The sequence below is a fragment of the Electrona antarctica genome (assembly GCF_951216825.1).
Source record: "Electrona antarctica genome assembly, chromosome: 12".
NCBI lineage: Eukaryota > Metazoa > Chordata > Actinopteri > Myctophiformes > Myctophidae > Electrona > Electrona antarctica.
In genome coordinates, this window is record NC_136793.1 from 39,732,836 (window position 1) to 39,751,208 (window position 18,373).

General features: G+C 44.0%; 1 protein-coding gene across 3 annotated transcripts in view; it reads left to right on the forward strand.

The window, feature by feature from the left end:
- The window catches only part of bmp1a (bone morphogenetic protein 1a), a gene marked incomplete at its 5' end in the record, with an annotated part of 34,779 nt that overhangs the window by 5,138 nt on the left and 11,268 nt on the right, over window positions 1-18,373 (forward strand). For 2 of the 3 annotated variants that reach the window (XM_079516516.1, XM_079516518.1), the window contains 9 exons: window positions 6,013-6,126; window positions 7,549-7,668; window positions 7,864-7,981; window positions 9,155-9,333; window positions 9,793-9,898; window positions 15,035-15,159; window positions 16,974-17,089; window positions 17,328-17,430; window positions 18,100-18,216. In XM_079516516.1, the coding sequence (XP_079372642.1) occupies window positions 6,013-6,126; window positions 7,549-7,668; window positions 7,864-7,981; window positions 9,155-9,333; window positions 9,793-9,898; window positions 15,035-15,159; window positions 16,974-17,089; window positions 17,328-17,430; window positions 18,100-18,216 (1,098 nt within the window). Of the gene's footprint in view, window positions 1-6,012; window positions 6,127-7,548; window positions 7,669-7,863; window positions 7,982-9,154; window positions 9,334-9,792; window positions 9,899-15,034; window positions 15,160-16,973; window positions 17,090-17,327; window positions 17,431-18,099; window positions 18,217-18,373 lie in introns of those variants that run through there. The other variant, XM_079516517.1, reaches the window with a different exon arrangement.

Below are 18,373 nucleotides of genomic sequence, written 5' to 3' on the forward strand. Positions count from 1 at the left end.
ACCTGTGCCCGGAAGGGCACTTTTTCTAGTTATATATGGGTTTGTTCAGTTGCTAAAAACAGCATGGCTCAAAATCAGTGATGACAGTCGTTCTCCAACGCTCCATTTTCAAAACTAATGACAGGGTTGTCTGTAGCCTCGTTCCCAGTCTTACTCATCTGCGAAAAGAAAAGCCTGGTCACGTCCTAAGGCAGAGAGTGTTCTGCCGGAAGTGTCGGGCCGCAACATCCGTGGGACCTATTTCCCCCGGATATGTTGTTTTTCGACCAATCGCAACACTCGTTTCATTCACAGAGAATGTAAACCGATTCGTAAAGCGTCAACGTCATTTCCTTGGGTGTTAATTCCACCAAAGATCGTCTACTACCGTTCAATCACAAGGTCAACCGGCTAGGTCTTGCCCAGCGTGGATTGTCTGTACTCTGTTGAATTCATGGGTTGGGCATTTTCGTGACTCTTAAGCATTCACTTTCCTTTATCATGGAATTCAAGCCACTAGCCACGCCCACACCATGAGTGGGTTTTTTTTTACATCACAGGACCCCTGCTGTTTCTCCCCCTTTCAGGTGGTCTAGGAGCCATTGTATTGGCGTGATGTTGGGTCCATTAGTTGGAACAATACGTTTGTTTACAGAGCTAAGTAATCTCACACTGCATTAATGCCAAGTGTTGGGAGTGGGGACAGATCCCTCCCAGTAAAAACAAAGGCTTCAGGAGAGCTTGTTTAAATGACTCAGGCAAAGATGCCCAATTAAGCAGTAGTACTTTTTGTTGTTCACTCTCAGTTTGGGTTTGTTGAATAATTCATTGCCACTACACTGCTATTCATCAAAAACAAAAGAAAGAAAAAAATACGTTTTTTTGTTTTTCCTCCACTTGCAGTAAATGTTTACGGCAATTACAGCTATTATTTATGGAGCACTGTAAGGGTTGAAGATAGTGTGATTTATTATTCTATCCAACCTTTTCCCAGCAAATATCCTCAAATACCCTTCCCTTTTCTTTGATCAGATAGTCACTATCTTGTTTGTAAGTACTGTCTAAATGGCGCCATTGCATTTTGTTTGGAAGAACTGGGGACGTGAAGACCGTGTGGGTTCACAGTATGTTTTTTACCAATACAATATATGTATGTATACACAAACAAAATTCTGGATTTGATAGTTCATCATACTTGTATTTTAGAACCATGACACTAAATCTTGCATTGAATTATTGACATTAAACAAAAGACAAATGGCTGACACGTTGATGAGTCATTAGTAGTGCCAAACTGGCATTACAGTAGGTGTTCAGTAATCAGTGTCAGGGTTGAGCTTTGCATCTGCTAATGGGCTTGATGAAGTGTGAAATGTAAAAGGGAGCGAGGTCTCTTGCTGTGTGCACTTTCCAGTTAAAGCCATCTTCATTGTAGCAAAAAGATTGAAGCTCAACTGTGGTGGCAGCAATTCCGTCTTGATCTCGGCTGAGGCTGATGAGACTGCAGCCTTTTTTATTGGGAAATAATCCCTTAAATCTAAAGGCTTTAGCTGGAGGCTGTATAGGAACCTCTGTCTATTATACCGTGGTTACCTTTGAAATGAGCAGATAAGATTACTTTTTTTCTCTCTTGCCTTGGGCTCAAATTGTAGTGTTTGGAAATGTCAGGGTATGCATTTGTTGCAGAATAACAGCTGTTGTTCTTGGTTTTTGTGGTTTGTTTCCGGAGAGAGGGGCTATATATTTACAGGACAACTCAGCTGGCCTTATCACATCATTCCTTGCTGTAGGAATTTTTCATACACCGTAGTAGGTACCTCAACATTTACATTGCCTTTACTTGTCTGCCTCTGCACTTTGAATTGATGCCATGTCGGGGGGGTGGGGACGGGGGGGCAGACAATGGCCTCACTGTAGCCAACATCTTGGCATAAAGGGCTGGTACAGAATGAAACCTGAAAGTGTTACACTGTCATCAGATGGTAATCACCTTAACGCAATACACATGTGGCGTTTGTTACCAAAACACCGACTGTGAAAGGCGGTGCCATGGCTTTGTGATGCACAAGTCTTACATATCGCTTGGGCTTATCTTTGCCTTCATCACAGGGTGTTTAGCATGGGTAAAGACGGTCTAACTTCTCCACAAGGACACTGAGGTTTCTTACTGTGGTCTCTCCCCGGACGTGGCCTTCTAAATATAGGCCACACTCTGTGTCTATATGATGTTAGTATTGATGTTCGTGCAGGATTTCAGGGTCTGATTCAGTAGTGTGCTATTCACAGGAGGGATCAAGTAAATAAATGGTGTAGTACTAGTGTGTGTGTGTGTTTGACATTGCAGAGGCCATGGCACGGGCGCTGCACAGAGCAATGGCTTAATTTGATTGAGATCTCCTGTGTAATCTGACTGGACAGGATTATTGGTGGTGGTGGTGGGTGGGGGTGGGGGGGGGGGGGGGGTAGTAGTCTGATATGAGAGACGGATTACGATGGTTAAGATTATCTAAAAAATGATATTATCTTCCGCAATGGGGGATGGGCAACGGGCATGCAATCAAACAAACACTCTGTCAAAAGTCTCTTTCATCTGTCCAGTTTCCCCATACAAGTTTATGGAACATAACATACATGCACTGACTGCACAGGACATCAATATTAGTTTTGCAGCCAAGACATTTTTCTTGGTGTGCGCGTGCCTGTGCACAATTTTGATTTAATCTCTGTATAGATAGATCGATGTTTCTGAATCATATGCCTGTCAAACCTTTAATCTGGAATGGTAGCTAATATCACCCACAAAGTGAATATTACCAAACTGTTCAGTATTTATCCGTATCAGTGTTTGCAGCTGTTGCAATTTAGGTAATGACTATTGCTGGACAGAGATCCAGCGCAGTACTCTGCTGTGATCTCTTGCCATCTGCCACACTCACTGGGCTTTAATCTATCACTTGTTTTTCTATGTGTACCCTATTATTTACCCTATTATTTTAATCTAGAAGAGTTTATCACCTTTCTCTCCGACTGCCTTTATCCTGTCCTCAAGCCCAGCCCACTGTTGTGTACAAAAGATTCCTAAGACCCCATGTCTGTGGATAATTAAAGCCAGGAGACAAGGGGATTAATTCACAATCCCTGTGAGCCTTTCCATAAACCTGCAACAGCGTCTCCAGGACAACCGCTGTGCCCAGGGGAAACAAGTCCTAATGCCACTGCCCAGGCCATGCATTTGCTCACTTCAATCCCCACTGTTGTCTGGGAACAATGGCGCTTCGGATTAACCGCTCAGTCTCCAGCATGGTCTGTGGATGACTGGGACTCAGCCATGGGCAGCGTGTTATGCGTCCTCCCCTCCATGGACATCCATGGGGTTAGGGTTCAAGCCTGAACCTTGTTGTATGGCCATGGCTGTTAATATTGGTGTGCTGTTACTACTGTACCATGGAGTAATGTGTAGCAATCATGAACAACAATACATTCATTGCCTTGATGCCTTTCCCTCCATCTTTCTGTCAATATAGCCTGAGCAGAATTCTGGGGAATTGTTTAGCAAATAACTTGTGCAAGGATTTGAGTTCTAATCCTCAGTCAAAATTCTTAAAATGAATATTGCTGTGCATATTCTTTGTGTATTTGGTTATTAGTATTTGCATTTTAATATGTGTGCAATGTGCACTTCTGAAATCTTACAAAGCACTAAATATCTCAGAACTGTTTGCCTGAAGTCCTGCGTGTTTTTCCCGCTTTGCAGCGCTCAGCGAGTTCTTGGAATCAAATGGGAATGTGAGCATAAAAGACAGAAAGAGAGAGGACAGACTGTAGGCTTATCCATCACATGCACAGACATCTGGAGGCTCTCCCCCATCAGCCGTCAGCGTAGATTCTGGAAATTACTGTCGGTAAAACGGGTTCATTTATGAAAAGTCTGCTTTGCATTACCGGGATTTTGGTTTAAGTGAATTAGTGTTTCTGTGAATGCATATTAGAGCATCCCTTTGACCTCTGTGGAATTTAAAACTGTCCTCTGTGCATGCCCTGGCTTGCAGGCAGTGATCCACACCTTTTTCTTATTGCTGTCATTATCCTCGAAAGCCTAATTAATGCTTGGGTGTCGTGTGACATGTCGTAAACTTTTTTCTCCCTCCGTTGAAAATGCATCATTTAACCTGACGATTTTTCACAAAAGCATAATGCTTTTCTCTGCCCTAACATGATGTCACGTGCTGAAAAATAGTGGAGCTACAAGCCCACAACCAGTTCACACATGATGCATTCGTGACACATTCTGTGAGCTTGTAGATCGGCTGTTTTTGGCATGACACCGCCACGGCCGTACAACGAAGTATAAATCTGGCTTAAATGTGCTTTTATCCTAAAGACAGCCTCATTGCAACATGCCCTCCATGACCTGCAGTCTTGCTAGTGGAGAGACCAGGGAGGCATCCACGCCACACAGCGTTAACTGAATTTAGATAAATGTAAAAATGGACACAGCCAGCTCCAATTTTTTTTCAATAATGCTTCTCTGATAAATAGGGATGCTAGCCAAATGTTTTTTTTTCTATTGTGGTTGACCCCCCCCCCCCCCCCCCCCCCCCACTACTACTTTGTCGTTGATGTTTTTGTTGTTGCCTTTTTAAAAGAAAAAAAGTTCAGTCTTCACAAAGTGTATTATAATATATTATACTATATAAAAAGGAACTACTTTATTTATATATTCTACGTTTCTTTGATCCTTATAAGCCGTTGCACAATCTGCTTGCTTCAGTGGTGTGCTACAGTCAAGCCCCCAGTAAGGCTATCCAACGTTGAAGATGCCACTACCTACTGGCGAAATGTGGAATTGCAGCACTTTCATGGAGGTGGACGGACGGAGGTGACGTCACGTGCGTAAGCCCGGACCTCAAAATTGAGGTCCGGGCTAGGCTAGGCTAAACTTCCGCTCGCTCGAGCCATTGAGTTATAATTATACTTCCGGCAGTCCACTGAGCAACTTCCACTGAAGCTCTATGGCTACAGTAGATTTGCAGGCTGAAAATTGGACAAATAGAGCCTTTACTCCAGTAAAGTAAATCACTTGCATCCAGTCTAGAGTTTACTGGTCCCTAGGATTTCTATCCATGAGTAGTCCCTCCCATCAGCGACATGCACGCACCAACAAACACGCACGCGCGTACGCACAGTTGGCGAAGCTAGTCATTTCTCTGTACTTCACTATTCATGGTTCTACTGTGTGTAAGGGACAGTCCTCATCTCCTGTTCAGACAAGAGTTCCAGTGCCTCTCCTCTCCTCTCTCCCCCTCTGCACACCACCCTCACTCCTGCATACAAGACGGCCGTAAATTCTGGAAACGTGTTGGTGTTAAAAGCTTGTAAAACAGAGCGCCCTGTCTCTGCGAGAGGACTCCCAGCTTAACCGATACAGAAATGGGGCATTTAGCAAGGAATCCCATAAAGCACATTCCTCATAAAGTGTGACTGTTTGGTTATTTTTCCTTCTCCTTGGCCTCATTAAAGAGCTATTACTTGTTCAAGGTGCCCCATATACACTATTGAAGCAATGTCAGTGTCTAACTATATCAGAGATGTGATGGCTGTCTAAAACTACCCAGGGACATTGGGGCACAGGGTATGGATTTTATTGTTTAGAAACATCTGGCCTGAGTTTAACTGAATTTATATTACGTCTATAATCACATTAACCAGTTCATGTTCTCTCCGTTCTCATGTTTCTTGACTTTCATGAATTTGCATGACCCTCATCACATGTCTTAGATTTATATATCCACCACATAGCTTTTATTAGAGTTATAGACGGCATCCATGTTATCCGATTTCGAAGATATCACATTACTGTGTGTGTGTGTGTGTGTGCGCGTGTGTGCGTGTGTGCGTGCGCTCGTTTCACCATTGCTTTGAATATGCAGGCTACTCGGTCGAGGCAGGAAAAGCTTGAGGCTACTGGGTGGTGCAAACCCATGTGGGGATGCCTTAAATGTGTCTGACACAGTGCCTTTTGTTTGTTTTCAGTTGCCTTTCTGGGAGACATTGCCCTGGATGAGGAGGATCTACGGATGTTTAAGGTGGACCGGATAATAGACATGGCCCTGAGAACCGTCACCATTGTTAATCACACAGACACAGGTAAATGAGTTGGAACAATTCAAGTAAAAATATGACACCATACAAACAATACTCTAAAGACATGCTCATTAGAAATGAAGTCATTTTTCATGCTGGGGAGCAGTTATGCAAGGAGGATTCATATCTACCTGTAAAGATCCACTGCAGCTCATTACACAAACCACTGAGCACTGGGAGGGTGGATCAGGTCCAGCTGAGGGTTGGCATCACCACCTGTTAAAATCAAGCATTGTGTTCATCATCAGCTCTCTAATTATTGTTTAACAATGTAACAGACCTTGCACAACTTTCTGTATGCGTGTATCAGAGTTTGTATTGGCCAGTAATTGCTGGGTGTTTTGATTGATAACTTGATAACAGTCTTTAGTCTTCAGACAACAGATGTCAAATATCCCAGACAGCATGCTTCTCTTTAAGTATAGTGATGATCAAGTTTGTACATCCCTTGTCCATCAGTTGACAATTCACATTGGCCACTTAGCTGCAGGATGTGGGGACCACCACCACACCACCGGAGTATGATAGACGAGAAAGATGTCCACCATTGCATATTATTTGCAAAATGATTTCCTATGTGCATATAGGCAATATCTTTTGTGGGCAAATTGCAAGGTGGTATTATTTGTGTATGTGTGTGTGTGTGGGGAGGGTGGTGTTGGAAATGCACATGTGTATTGTGTAGTGTCAATCTCATTGTTGTGCAACAGAAGACCTACTTTGTTTTCAATTAGGGTTTTGTCTTTCTGAAAGCTATTACGATAAAGTCGTTACATAAGGTATCCTTCAGTGCATGCGTACATTTGGTTATTGATATTGACTGGTTTCTCATTTCGACTGTCCGTCTGAAATTCAAGCGGGGCCTACTCAGCAAATTAAGATGTTAGCACTGCTGTGCCTTGAATGTTCATGAACCACTTTCAACCGGGAATATAGGCAAAAAAATTCAGCAATTTGTGTGTTTATAAAGGTGTCCAGTAACGCATTTCACAAAGACTGAAATGTAGTTTCCCTATAGGGGAATCTGTGACAGCTGTTGAAAGTTGGAGTACCATTAATAACCTTATGCAGGTAAAATGTAATTCTGCTTTAAGAAGCATCTGAGGATCAAACTAGTATAGGGGTCTTTCATGATTCTGAATCCATTGCAAGCATTAGTTTTGCAAGAAAAAACACTCCTTGGGCTAAAAACATCCATAGCCACTTTCCCAGGTCATTGTGCTCACCTTTACAAACAAAGATTGGTAATTTTTCTGATAATATTCCCTGACTATTAATCATTTTACCCAACAAAAAATGCATATCTGCAAGTTCACAACCCGTGTGATAAATAGCAAGTTACAAATTTACTTTTCAGATTTTGCATTCATGTGATCATACCTATCTTGTAGGCATTACTATATGTGTTATTGATGTGAATGACAGGGTCGCAAAATAGTCAAAGCCGGCATGGAGCTCACCGCAGGAAAAGGGCTGCAACCTCCAGACCAGAGCGGGTGTGGCCAGAAGGTGTCATTCCATATGTCATCAGTGGGAACTTCAGTGGTAAGGAATACATGAGCTTGTAGATCTATTTCTGATGTACGACACTGTCGTATGATCAGTGGTGTAAAGTAACTTAAAGGACACATTTCGAGGCTGTTGCCAGCTATCAGGTTCGCTCTACATTTGCTTTATATACATATCTCCTGTGGCTGGTTGTCGGCTTCACTGATCTCACCCCTGCTGTTCTCTTTTCAGGCAGTCAGCGGGCAATATTCCGGCAAGCCATGCGCCACTGGGAGAAGCACACCTGTGTGACATTCGTTGAGAGGATGCAGGAGGAGAGCTACATTGTATTCACCTACCGACCATGTGGGTGAGTCTGTGGGGGTGGGGCTCCTTCAGGAAGGAAGTCGGCCTCTGCTGACCAATCCATATGTGCAGTACCGCAACTAATGATTTACCGCATAAGTACTTTTCCTTGCCTCCCACTCGGCAGCCTTCCGTTTTTGCTCATCCACTCTGTCCGCAGTCTGCGCGTGACTGGTTATTTCGGCCCCCCTACTGGCCCTGAGAGACATGGCCATTCAGTGGACAAGAATGTTTCCGTCTGCTTCGTCATCCCTCTAACCTCAGTCACTGCATACTGCACTGTATGTCATACACGCGGCGTGTAGAAAGGCACGCAAGGGTGTGACCTCAACTTCCACATAGTCATTCACTCCTTCCTTATTTCCATTGGCCACCAAATTCAACCTGTTGGGGTAGGCTCCTGTGTGAAATTACTTCCCAATGTTCCAGGCTAGACAAATAGCTTAAGACATTCAGACACATCCTGTCACAACTGTTGTGGAGCTTAACGTGCACATGACATGAACACTTACCAAGAACAATTTCCCCCCCAGCCAAAATGTTGATAACCATTTTTAGCCTACTGGTAACTGACCTCTAGAGTAACAGGGATGACATTATCTACTCAAGTGGCAGTGGTTAGCAGTGGGAATGCTTGGCTCTGCTGCATATTCAGCAGAGCCCCATCTGTCCTGTGCAAAGTTCAAGGCGTGTCTCAGGAGAGGCTGCCTGGGCCCACAGTAATTAGAGAGTGCGGCTGGCTGGCCCATGGGGGCGCAATGTGTGCACCCGTCCACCAGACTCCCACACTGAACCTTTCATGTCATGCTGGGATCATGGAAGCCTGAAGTCAGTCAGCTGTGTGTGCGCGCGTGTGCGTGTGCGTGTGTGTGAGAGAGAGCAAAAGAGAGGGCACCTCATCAGGCTGTCCTGCGAAACACTACAGAGGTTGTTGGGATGATGTTGTTCTCCGTAGAGTGTGTTTGTGAAATATAGAAGTGCATGTTAGCAGACACTGCATGCTTTCTTGAACCATGGGCGGACGTTCCTTCCTGGTTTGGCCACCCTCTGTGGTTTCCACTGGCATGTTGGTGGAAAAGATGTTTCCGTTAGACGCCGTTCTTTGACCCGGCTAACCGTTGCATTTGTGTGTGTCTATCTGTGTATGTCTGGGTTTATTGTGTGTCTGTGTTCGTAGGTGCTGTTCGTATGTAGGTCGCAGAGGAGGAGGCCCCCAGGCAATATCCATTGGGAAAAACTGCGACAAGTTCGGCATCGTGGTGCACGAGTTGGGTCACGTAATTGGCTTCTGGCATGAACATACGCGACCCGATCGGGATGAACACGTCAGCATTATCCGGGACAACATTCAACCAGGTGAGAGCGATGACCTCTTGTCAGAACCCACAGAACTAATAGAGACATTCCCATTTGAGACAAACTGAGGAAAAACAAACAAAAATAACTCCTGGGAAAGTAAGGCTAAAGAAGGAAAAACCACAGAAAAACACACCTGCAGGCAACACTCATCTGATGCTCATGGAATCCTTTCCAAGCCACAGATTTCTAAATCACTCGTGACCTAAATCTAAACATAACCATAATGTTGACTTTTATATATATTTCAGTCTGTCTCCACTCTCCAGTAGATTGTTAAAACAAAAAACAACAACATTTCAAATAACATGCATCTACCAAATACGAATGACACACCAAAGTATCTGTAGCCGCATTGTACAGTTTGTATAGTTATCATTTTCTTCACCGTTGACATACATGCAGATGTGCAACATGAGTTTGTTTCATAATCCGGGGTATGCTTTTTTCTTTTCACAGGACAGGAGTATAACTTTCTAAAGATGGAGCCAGGGGAGGTGGACTCTTTGGGAGAGGTCTATGACTTTGACAGTATCATGCACTATGCCAGGAATACATTCTCCAGGTATGAGCCAATGCCAAGTTTTCCATGCACGTTGCACATGAAAATCTGTTGTAGCCCAGCGCAGAGTGAAGTGAACTGTTTAACAGTCCACTGTACTTTTTACCCATTGTGTATCTTCCAATTTACAATGTTCTGAGACAAATCACTGTCATACTGGTCCAGATGTATGTACTGTATATTGATTAATAATGCATCTGTTAAATCAGTGGAAAACTAAGCACCTATACGCTATACCCATGTTCTTGCCAAAAACAATGTTTCTTTCTGCTGTTTTCTTTATAAATCTCATTCATGAAACCAGTGAGCATGTCAGTACCTTGCTCTTATGTCGAAACAGCTGCTGAAAATATGAATGTTTGGATATGTGTCCTCCTTCCCCTCCCTCAATGTCTTATGCAACTATGTTTTGTTGTAATCTTTTAACTTTTAAATATTTTAACTGATGATATGATGCGTGTGATATTTGGACAGGAGTACATTGCCTGTCCTGGCAGAGTTATTAGATTTGACGTATCCGTTTAAATTGAGCATTTCCACTCGGGGGGCCAATAAGAAGGATCCAATCCCCTTTTTATCTCAAATCTTCCCAAGTTTTCTTATTCTGTAAATGCAGTGTATTTTGTAATATTCCCTGTAACAGTTGCTTTTTGTGATTATAGTCATTCCTAATCTGTGTTCTTCTCACTAGTATAATAGTGTGTACATTAAACAATGAAAATTTCTGTACACTCAAAGTTCCGTTTTTACCGGTAACTTGATTTACATTTTAGGGATTTATTCAGTAAACTCGTTAAAGTGCACACTAGTTCTTAGAAGGATGATGGCAGTGTTTTGGAAGGCGCAGTTGAAAGTGTTTATCTGCCATGAGCTAGCTCCCGCCCGCAGCCCATTCCAATTAAGACAGTCCTGTTTGGACCCTGCTGGTTTAGCAGCAGCAGCATCAGGCCCTGTAAAGCACTCCCATCAATCCTAGGGTTGAGCTACACAGCAATACTGGACTGAGCTCAATCCTGGGGTTGAGCTACACAGCAATACTGGACTGGCTGTATCTGATGCCTGATTTCATGCTGTGATGCTTTGTGAGCTTGTAGATCTGTTATTTTGCGCAACACGATTTGCAACCAAGCATAAATCGGGCATAAGCATGCCACATTCATAGGCCTGTGAAGTTCCTTGTAAATGGCCTCGTCTCATACCGTGAACGGCCTCATTATACTCCAAAAGGCCCTTTGAAGAGGCTTTGATCGTTAGCAGCGTGATCCATCCAAGATCCCAGACCTCTGAACATGCTTGCTTAATAAGGCAAATTTATACTGTCGCTCAACACTTTTCACTCAGTAAAAAAGACAAAAACACATAATTTGGGTAGAGCAGCGCTTGTCGGAAGGGTCGTGCATAACTTTTTCTTAGATGTTTTCTGCAAAGCTTCATGGTTCCCAGGTGTTCTAATGCATACCATACCACAGAAGGTTGACTCCCCTGTGAGCACAATTCAGGTCAACACTTAATGATCACCCTGAAGGCTTGAGTGAGAAAGAGAGAGAGAGAAACACATTTATAATGCAGCCTTTCAGTATAATGTACAGAAAATGAAAGTTCTGCCAATTTTCTTGTCCTTTCAGTTTAGGGTGAAAAGCATAAGGGCGCTCAGGAGGTTGGAGGCCGGGGCGGGGAGGGCATTCTTTGTCGCTGCACCAGCGACTCCAAAAGTTTGGTGTAGAATTGTGGATATGGTTTTCCTTTGCACATGCTATATGTCCTCCTGGTGAAGCTCCTCACTGGCAGGCAATTTCATGTATATCGGAGGAGGGATGTGGGGTCAGCAGTGACCCCAAAACAGATTAGACTTGTTTTGGGCGGTATACTTTGTACCACAGAAGATACATACTAGATAAATGATCACGAGCATCTGGCCGAATATCCGCTCGGGCTGATGCAAGTAAAATGTTTAAATGGTCTTGTTGTTATACCATTGAATTTTAACTTGAGACAAATCCACACACGGTCTGTTCAGGCTCAAATAGCCATCTTTCTCACAAATAAAATAATAAATTCTTAAAGAGCAATCAATGTAGCCACTAGAATATTTTTGAAGTACTCATATTCATAATTCAATGACTGAGGAGCGTCTTCCTGGCTTTTGAAAATGAAAGCTGAGGGTGTGCCATTGACTTAATGACACTCCAGTGTGCCAGAGTGTCCCTGAGTGCCAGCTGACCTCATTTCTATCTTCAGCTCCTCGTTTGATGCCGCAGGAAGCCTTTCCAGATGTGGCGCTGTCAGTCAGCAATAGACACACAATGTGTCACAGTGTTTGGTGTAGGCATGAACCTGCCTCAGTGTTATGTCAGTCTGGAGTATACCAGCCTCGTCTCATTTGAAGGCCACAGTTCATCTGGAGTGCCGTGTACCAGCTGGACTGTGGCAAAGCCAATCTTATGAGTCATGGTGTAATTGCATAAATAAAGCATCACTCCTAGTCCGATTCCTAACACAGAGGACGCATTATAACCTTTTCAGTTATTATTGGAATGTCTTCTATGTAGTGATTTTTTAATATTGCTGTTGCCTCCCGCTAGAATGAGCACGATATGACTTCAGTTTTGCATGATCAGTTTTGCATGATCTAAAGAATCATACAATTCTATTATAAAATGTTAGACAGACAAAAATGGGGGGACCTTTTAACAGCTGGATGGTTCCACTATTCCAACCATGTAATGTTCCTACGGTAATAGCAGAAGTGGTTTTGACACCCATCAGGAGTGTAACCTGAGGCCTGGGCACACGCAAGTTAGAGGAGAACAGGGGTGAGTGCCGATCGTGATCATAACTACCTCAGTGTCATATGAGAAACAGCTGTTGGCTCTCCTTTTGTTCTACCCCCCGTCTGGTACCGTGCACTCCTATGTCCTCCATTGCTCTCTCAGTGTATGGGCCTCTTCGTAAATCAACTGCCATACGCTTGTGGCAAACAAATTCTGGGAAGAAGAGAGAGAATCTTTGTCTGACTGGCGGCTGTGGCTGGGTGTAGGCCAATGTACAGAAATGTCTGTCTGGCTCTTGTGTTTCCAAGAATGTGCTGTGCACATGGTGGAATTGCTATGTTTTTAAGAAATATTTGTATTATTGCCATTTATTGTGAAACGATGTGGATCACAGTGAAGAGTGACATGTAAGAGAGATATTTTGGTATTGGTCAAAAACCCAAAGTGAGGGCAAGCATAGAAATCACAACACTATCCACGATAACAAACTAAAGTGCAGTATTTTCATCTGTGGTAATCAGACCTCAAGGAGTGACTTGGAGACCTGAACAATTGTTACTTTGTTAGATATAATAAAAGAATAGAATAGAAGTCATTGTACCTGAGACAGTACCATATAACTACTTTTGAGTATACAGTATGGAACATAAACTCATATGTTGTTGTACTACACACTGCAGCCTGCTGAACTGTGGAATATCCTGCACAATCTGCTCTGGTCTGTGAACCCACATGTTTTGATTTCAAATCAGTGACTGTTGCCATTGTCCTGTTTGTAGCGCATATTTGTCGTGATTAATACAACGATTTAAAGATTGGAATGTAATTGTGTTTCAGAGAACTACTGATACAAGGGGGTCCACTTAGCTTTTCACAAGTCATTCTATGGGTTAGATATTCTATGGGTTAGATAGGCAGAGCACATTTACAGAGCACTTATTAGATGGTTTACCTGTACCAGTGTCTTCCCTTGTTGACCCATTATTAGTCATTGTCTCTGCTCAGTGTTTTACTGTAAATCACCGTGGGAAGCCAGGGTCTCTGGCAGGGTCTTTCTCTCCTGTCGAGAGTGTTGTTAGGATGATTTCATGGCTTGCCCTCATGTTTTGATGTGTCTCCTGGGGACAAGCAAGGCTGATCCTAAAGCTTTTTTGTCTTGGGTGAGTTACCCGACCAACAGCTTTAACCCTCCACCCCCGCCCCCTGGCTCTGGAGACATTTTTCAGGCCCGGTGCATGGAATAGAGCCAACTCAAATAAAGACCTGCCAATGTGGCCTTTGTCTGCTCTGACACCGGCTGAAGTGGTGTTGTTCACCGGCAGCCAGCATACGGGCTCCTGGAAGCAGACAGACGGACGTACAGGCAGCAGAGGCTGAACTGTTAGCCCAGGCTGCACTGTTTGCACATGCCTGCAGTTGATAGGCATGTCACCATGGGAACGGCCGGGGAGCTGGGCCATTGCTCACCAATGACTACAGAAAGGAGGAGATGATAAACTAGTAAAGTGTTAAGTGAGACAGTTGCATGAAAATGTACTTTCCACATAAACTATTCAGTCAGTACTGCCTTTTCTGTGGTGCGCTTCTACACAAGCTTGTTGTGTACCTTTTTTCTCCGTACTAGCAGTTGTTATTTTGAGCTTTGAATTTGAACAATGAATGTGGCTGCTTTTCTCCTCCCCACCTTCAAAGCTTGGTGTAATGAAGTTTGATTTCCTTTCAGTATTTGTAGGGAAAGGCTTAGCTGTGCTCCCATATGTGGGGCACACGTGTGTGAAAGTGTGAAGTCAGCATTAACCTCAGAAATGGCCTCCATGACCCCTGGTCTCAGAGGAAAACATTCATACAACTGAAAGGCAACCGGCAACCAGCAGTCAACTCCAAATTAAACAAGTCTAAGTCCAAATTAAACTAACAGTCTAAAAGCCCCATTAACAACTCATAGGTCCTCCTAACACCCTGACCCCAGGTAGTAGTTTTTGTATTATCTTGTTTAGGACCACAGTATTGGACAAACAATGGCAATCCATCCATTACATTTTGAGATATCTTGTTTACATATTCTACTAGAGTAAAGTAAGTGCAGGGGAGCATGAAGGTGCACAGAAAATGCCATGGCAATCCAACCAATCGATTCGATATCTTGCCTCTCCTCTGTGGCCAGATGTAGCACTTTTTAGAACTGACATAAAGGGCCAACAGCGGAACAGCCAGGCTCACATCAACAGAAATGTGACTAGATGTGTTCATAGCCGTCAGCATCCACTCTTAAACCTTAAATGTTTAACTTTTAACAGATGATGAGCCGCTTCATTAATGACAGAACGGAACATGACAGCTAATCCATGTCTGTTTTCCTGTCTTGCAGAGGCATCTTCCTGGACACCATACTGCCACGCTATGATGTCAATGGTGTGCGACCACCTATTGGCCAGAGAACCAGACTGAGCAAGGGGGATATTGCACAGGCACGCAAACTCTACAAGTGCTCCAGTAAGACCAAAATGCTAAAGTCTGTCTCTTGTGGTTTTACTCTGTTGTCTTTCTATTATTTGGCATGCATGTGCAACATATTGCTCAGGGAAAGAGCCTTAAGAAGCAGTCCCTGCCTTTCCCCAGATGTAGTTTACATTGTGTAGAAATAGCCAAGCATCTACCATTGATGTGGTGTGGCTCCCTGGCTACGGTTTCTGCGACGACCAAGCCAGGAGGAGTGTAAACACTACCAGTGGACAGGAAGTTTGTCATCAGTCTTTCCCAGATAGAGGCAAAATAACAGCTGGCCCCAAGAAGACAATAACTAAAATGGCTGCTCAACACACGGTTGTTGTGTCCCTAGGTCACGACATTTGCAATGTAAACTGTATGACCAACACCCTAAAGAGAGTTATACAGCTCTAACCTTTTTCCTAGTTGGTTCTCTGTGTTTACACTCTCAAAGATGTGAGAGAAGATTTAATGCGTGTGTGCAAAACAGGCATTCGAAGTGAAGTGAAGTGAATTTATAGCAATAACAGACATGCATTGGAATAGCCATCTGCTAAACACATCTGATGTCACAGACTTAATTGTAGTTCAGGCTAGGATAGCTGAGCTGTCAGCTGCATATTAAAGCTCAATGTACAAACACAGTGATGGTGACCAGAGGTTGGACTGGCCCAGTGTGGTTTCACTGTAGAAGTGGAAGTCAGAACCATAAATGACTCCTGTTGGTGGGGCTTTATAAATATACGTCTGTGTGAGCGCACAGCCCTGTGACAATCTTGCTCTCTTGAAGGAAAAGCAGAGTGGATGATGTGGCGCACAGTGTGGGGGATGAGTTGGTGAGTCTCTCCACGTGTTCTTGGAAGAAGAAAAAAAAATCCTTAAAGAGCCACGGATCTCCCATTCACACAGCATTCTTAGGAGCCCTCAGAGTGACAAAGAACTTATTAGTGATTTAGTATCACCAGATCTCTGCCAAGCGTTATTAGACAAAACTGTGTCCCGTTTTTAAACGCGTACACACTGACCTCAAGGGAGCCAGAAACGTAAACAGTTAGGGGGGGAATGTTTTTCTAACTCCCACTGGAGTGGAGCAGGGTAAAGGAAGCACAGAGGTAATAATCTGTGTCTAGTTCCCATGACAAACAACCCAGGGTACATTTCCTATCTTCTAATCTCTTTCTATATCGCTGCCGTAATAGCGTAAATCTCTCTCCTGCTGGGTATTAGCCTCCCTCAAGCCTACTAGGAGATCCTTTGCCCTGAGGCCAGTGCTGTTTGAAATAAGTCCCTTAAGAACAGTTCGTTTTTCCCAGTGAACCTGAGGGAGGTTTTAACTGGCAGCATCACGTATATAATGCATCATGGGTGTCCCAGAGGGCTGGGTTATTTATAGTGTGCCAACTCTACTTTCAGAGGGCATGTATTATGCTTACTATTCTTTTGTGTGACGATCATCTGGAAGGGGGCTGTGAATATTATCAGCAGATGTGCCTTTGAACATGAAAGAGTTGCCCCTTACTTCACATTCCGTGTTTTAATTCCACCCATCAAGCATCATGCCCTTGCTGCGAGGTGTCAAGGGATGCTAATTTGTGTGTGTGTGTGTGTGTGTGTGTGTGTGTGTGTGTGTGTGTGTGTGTGTGTGTGTGTGTGTGTGTGTGTGTGTGTGTGTGTGTGTGTGTGTGTGTGTGTGTGTGTGTGTGTGTGTGTGTGTGTGTGTGTGTGTGTGTGTGTGTGTGTGTGTGTGTGTGTGTGTGTGTGTGTGTGTGTCTGTGTGACTGTGACTGTGTGTGTGTGACTCTGTGTGCGTGCGTGCGCAGGATGTGGGGACAGTCTGCAGGACAGCAGCGGGAACTTCTCCTCCCCTGGCTTCCCCAATGGATACTCAGCCTACATGCACTGCATCTGGAGGATATCGGTCACGCCGGGGGAAAAGGTATGATGCATGAGTAAATGGAAAATGTCTGAGTGACTGACTTGAGACGACTTCTACCAGCATTGCTGTGTCTGATTCTGCCTTTCCACAACCTTCTTAAGAGGATCATGGCTGTTTGACGTCTTTCATAGCAATAGGACCGAACCGAACAGACTGATAAACAAAATATCACTGTCATGTTGCATGACCTTTGAACTACATGATAGTAATCTTCCTCTCTCTCCCTTTTAAAAAAAAGATCATTCTGAACTTCACCTCCATGGATCTGTACAGGAGTCATTTGTGTTGGTATGACCACGTAGAGATCCGAGATGGCTACTGGAGGAAGGCCCCACTCAAAGGTCAGCAGCACTACACACAAACTGCTGTACAATGTACATCTTTATTGTACATCTTAATTATTGCGACTGTAGGTCACACATTACTATGAAAAACTGCAAAACCTGTCCGTCCGTCAGTCAGGTCATGCCTCCCTATATTGTTGTCAGTCCATTACGCCTCGTGACATCACACGCCTCCATATATGGTTGTCAGTCCTTTACGCCTTGTGACATCACGCCTCATGACACGTCACACCACCATATATGGCCGTCAGTCCATCACGCCATGTGACACGCTCCATATATGGCCGTCTCCATATATGAAGATCACAAAATTGACCTCATCAAACGCTGGATAGCCATACATGGAGAAGACTGGATCATCACCTAGATCTGCATATATGGAGCCGGCCAGCAACTCTACATCTGACCTCAAACCCTTAGATCTCCATATATGGAGCTGACCTGTTCTGACATTCCATAGGTTGATACTCCCCAAGCTGTTATTTTGAAAGAAATCCCGGCGCTGATTGTGTTAACATGGGAGCAGGAAAAAAGCGGTGTCCATGTGCTCATGCTTGCGCGGCCTGTGAGATGTGGATGTAAGGAGCTGTTTTTGAGAGCTGTATTAAAGACTGTGTGAAGGGGTGATCAGCTCTGATTTGTGAATGTCACCTTGTGACTCCACAGGGCGTTTCTGTGGAGATAAGCTGCCTGAGCCAATCATCTCTACCGACAGTCGGCTGTGGATTGAGTTCCGTAGCAGCAGCAACTGGGTGGGGAAAGGTTTTTCAGCTGTGTATGAAGGTAAGAAGCACCGTCCTATTCCTATTCACCTTCCAAGCAAACCACATACACCAGCATGGCGAGTCACATAGTCAGCAATGTGCCGGAAAGCTGCTCAGGGAGCATGTAATATCCGCAGGCCTCATGTTTGGCATCCCCACTGCTGATGTGTCAGGCC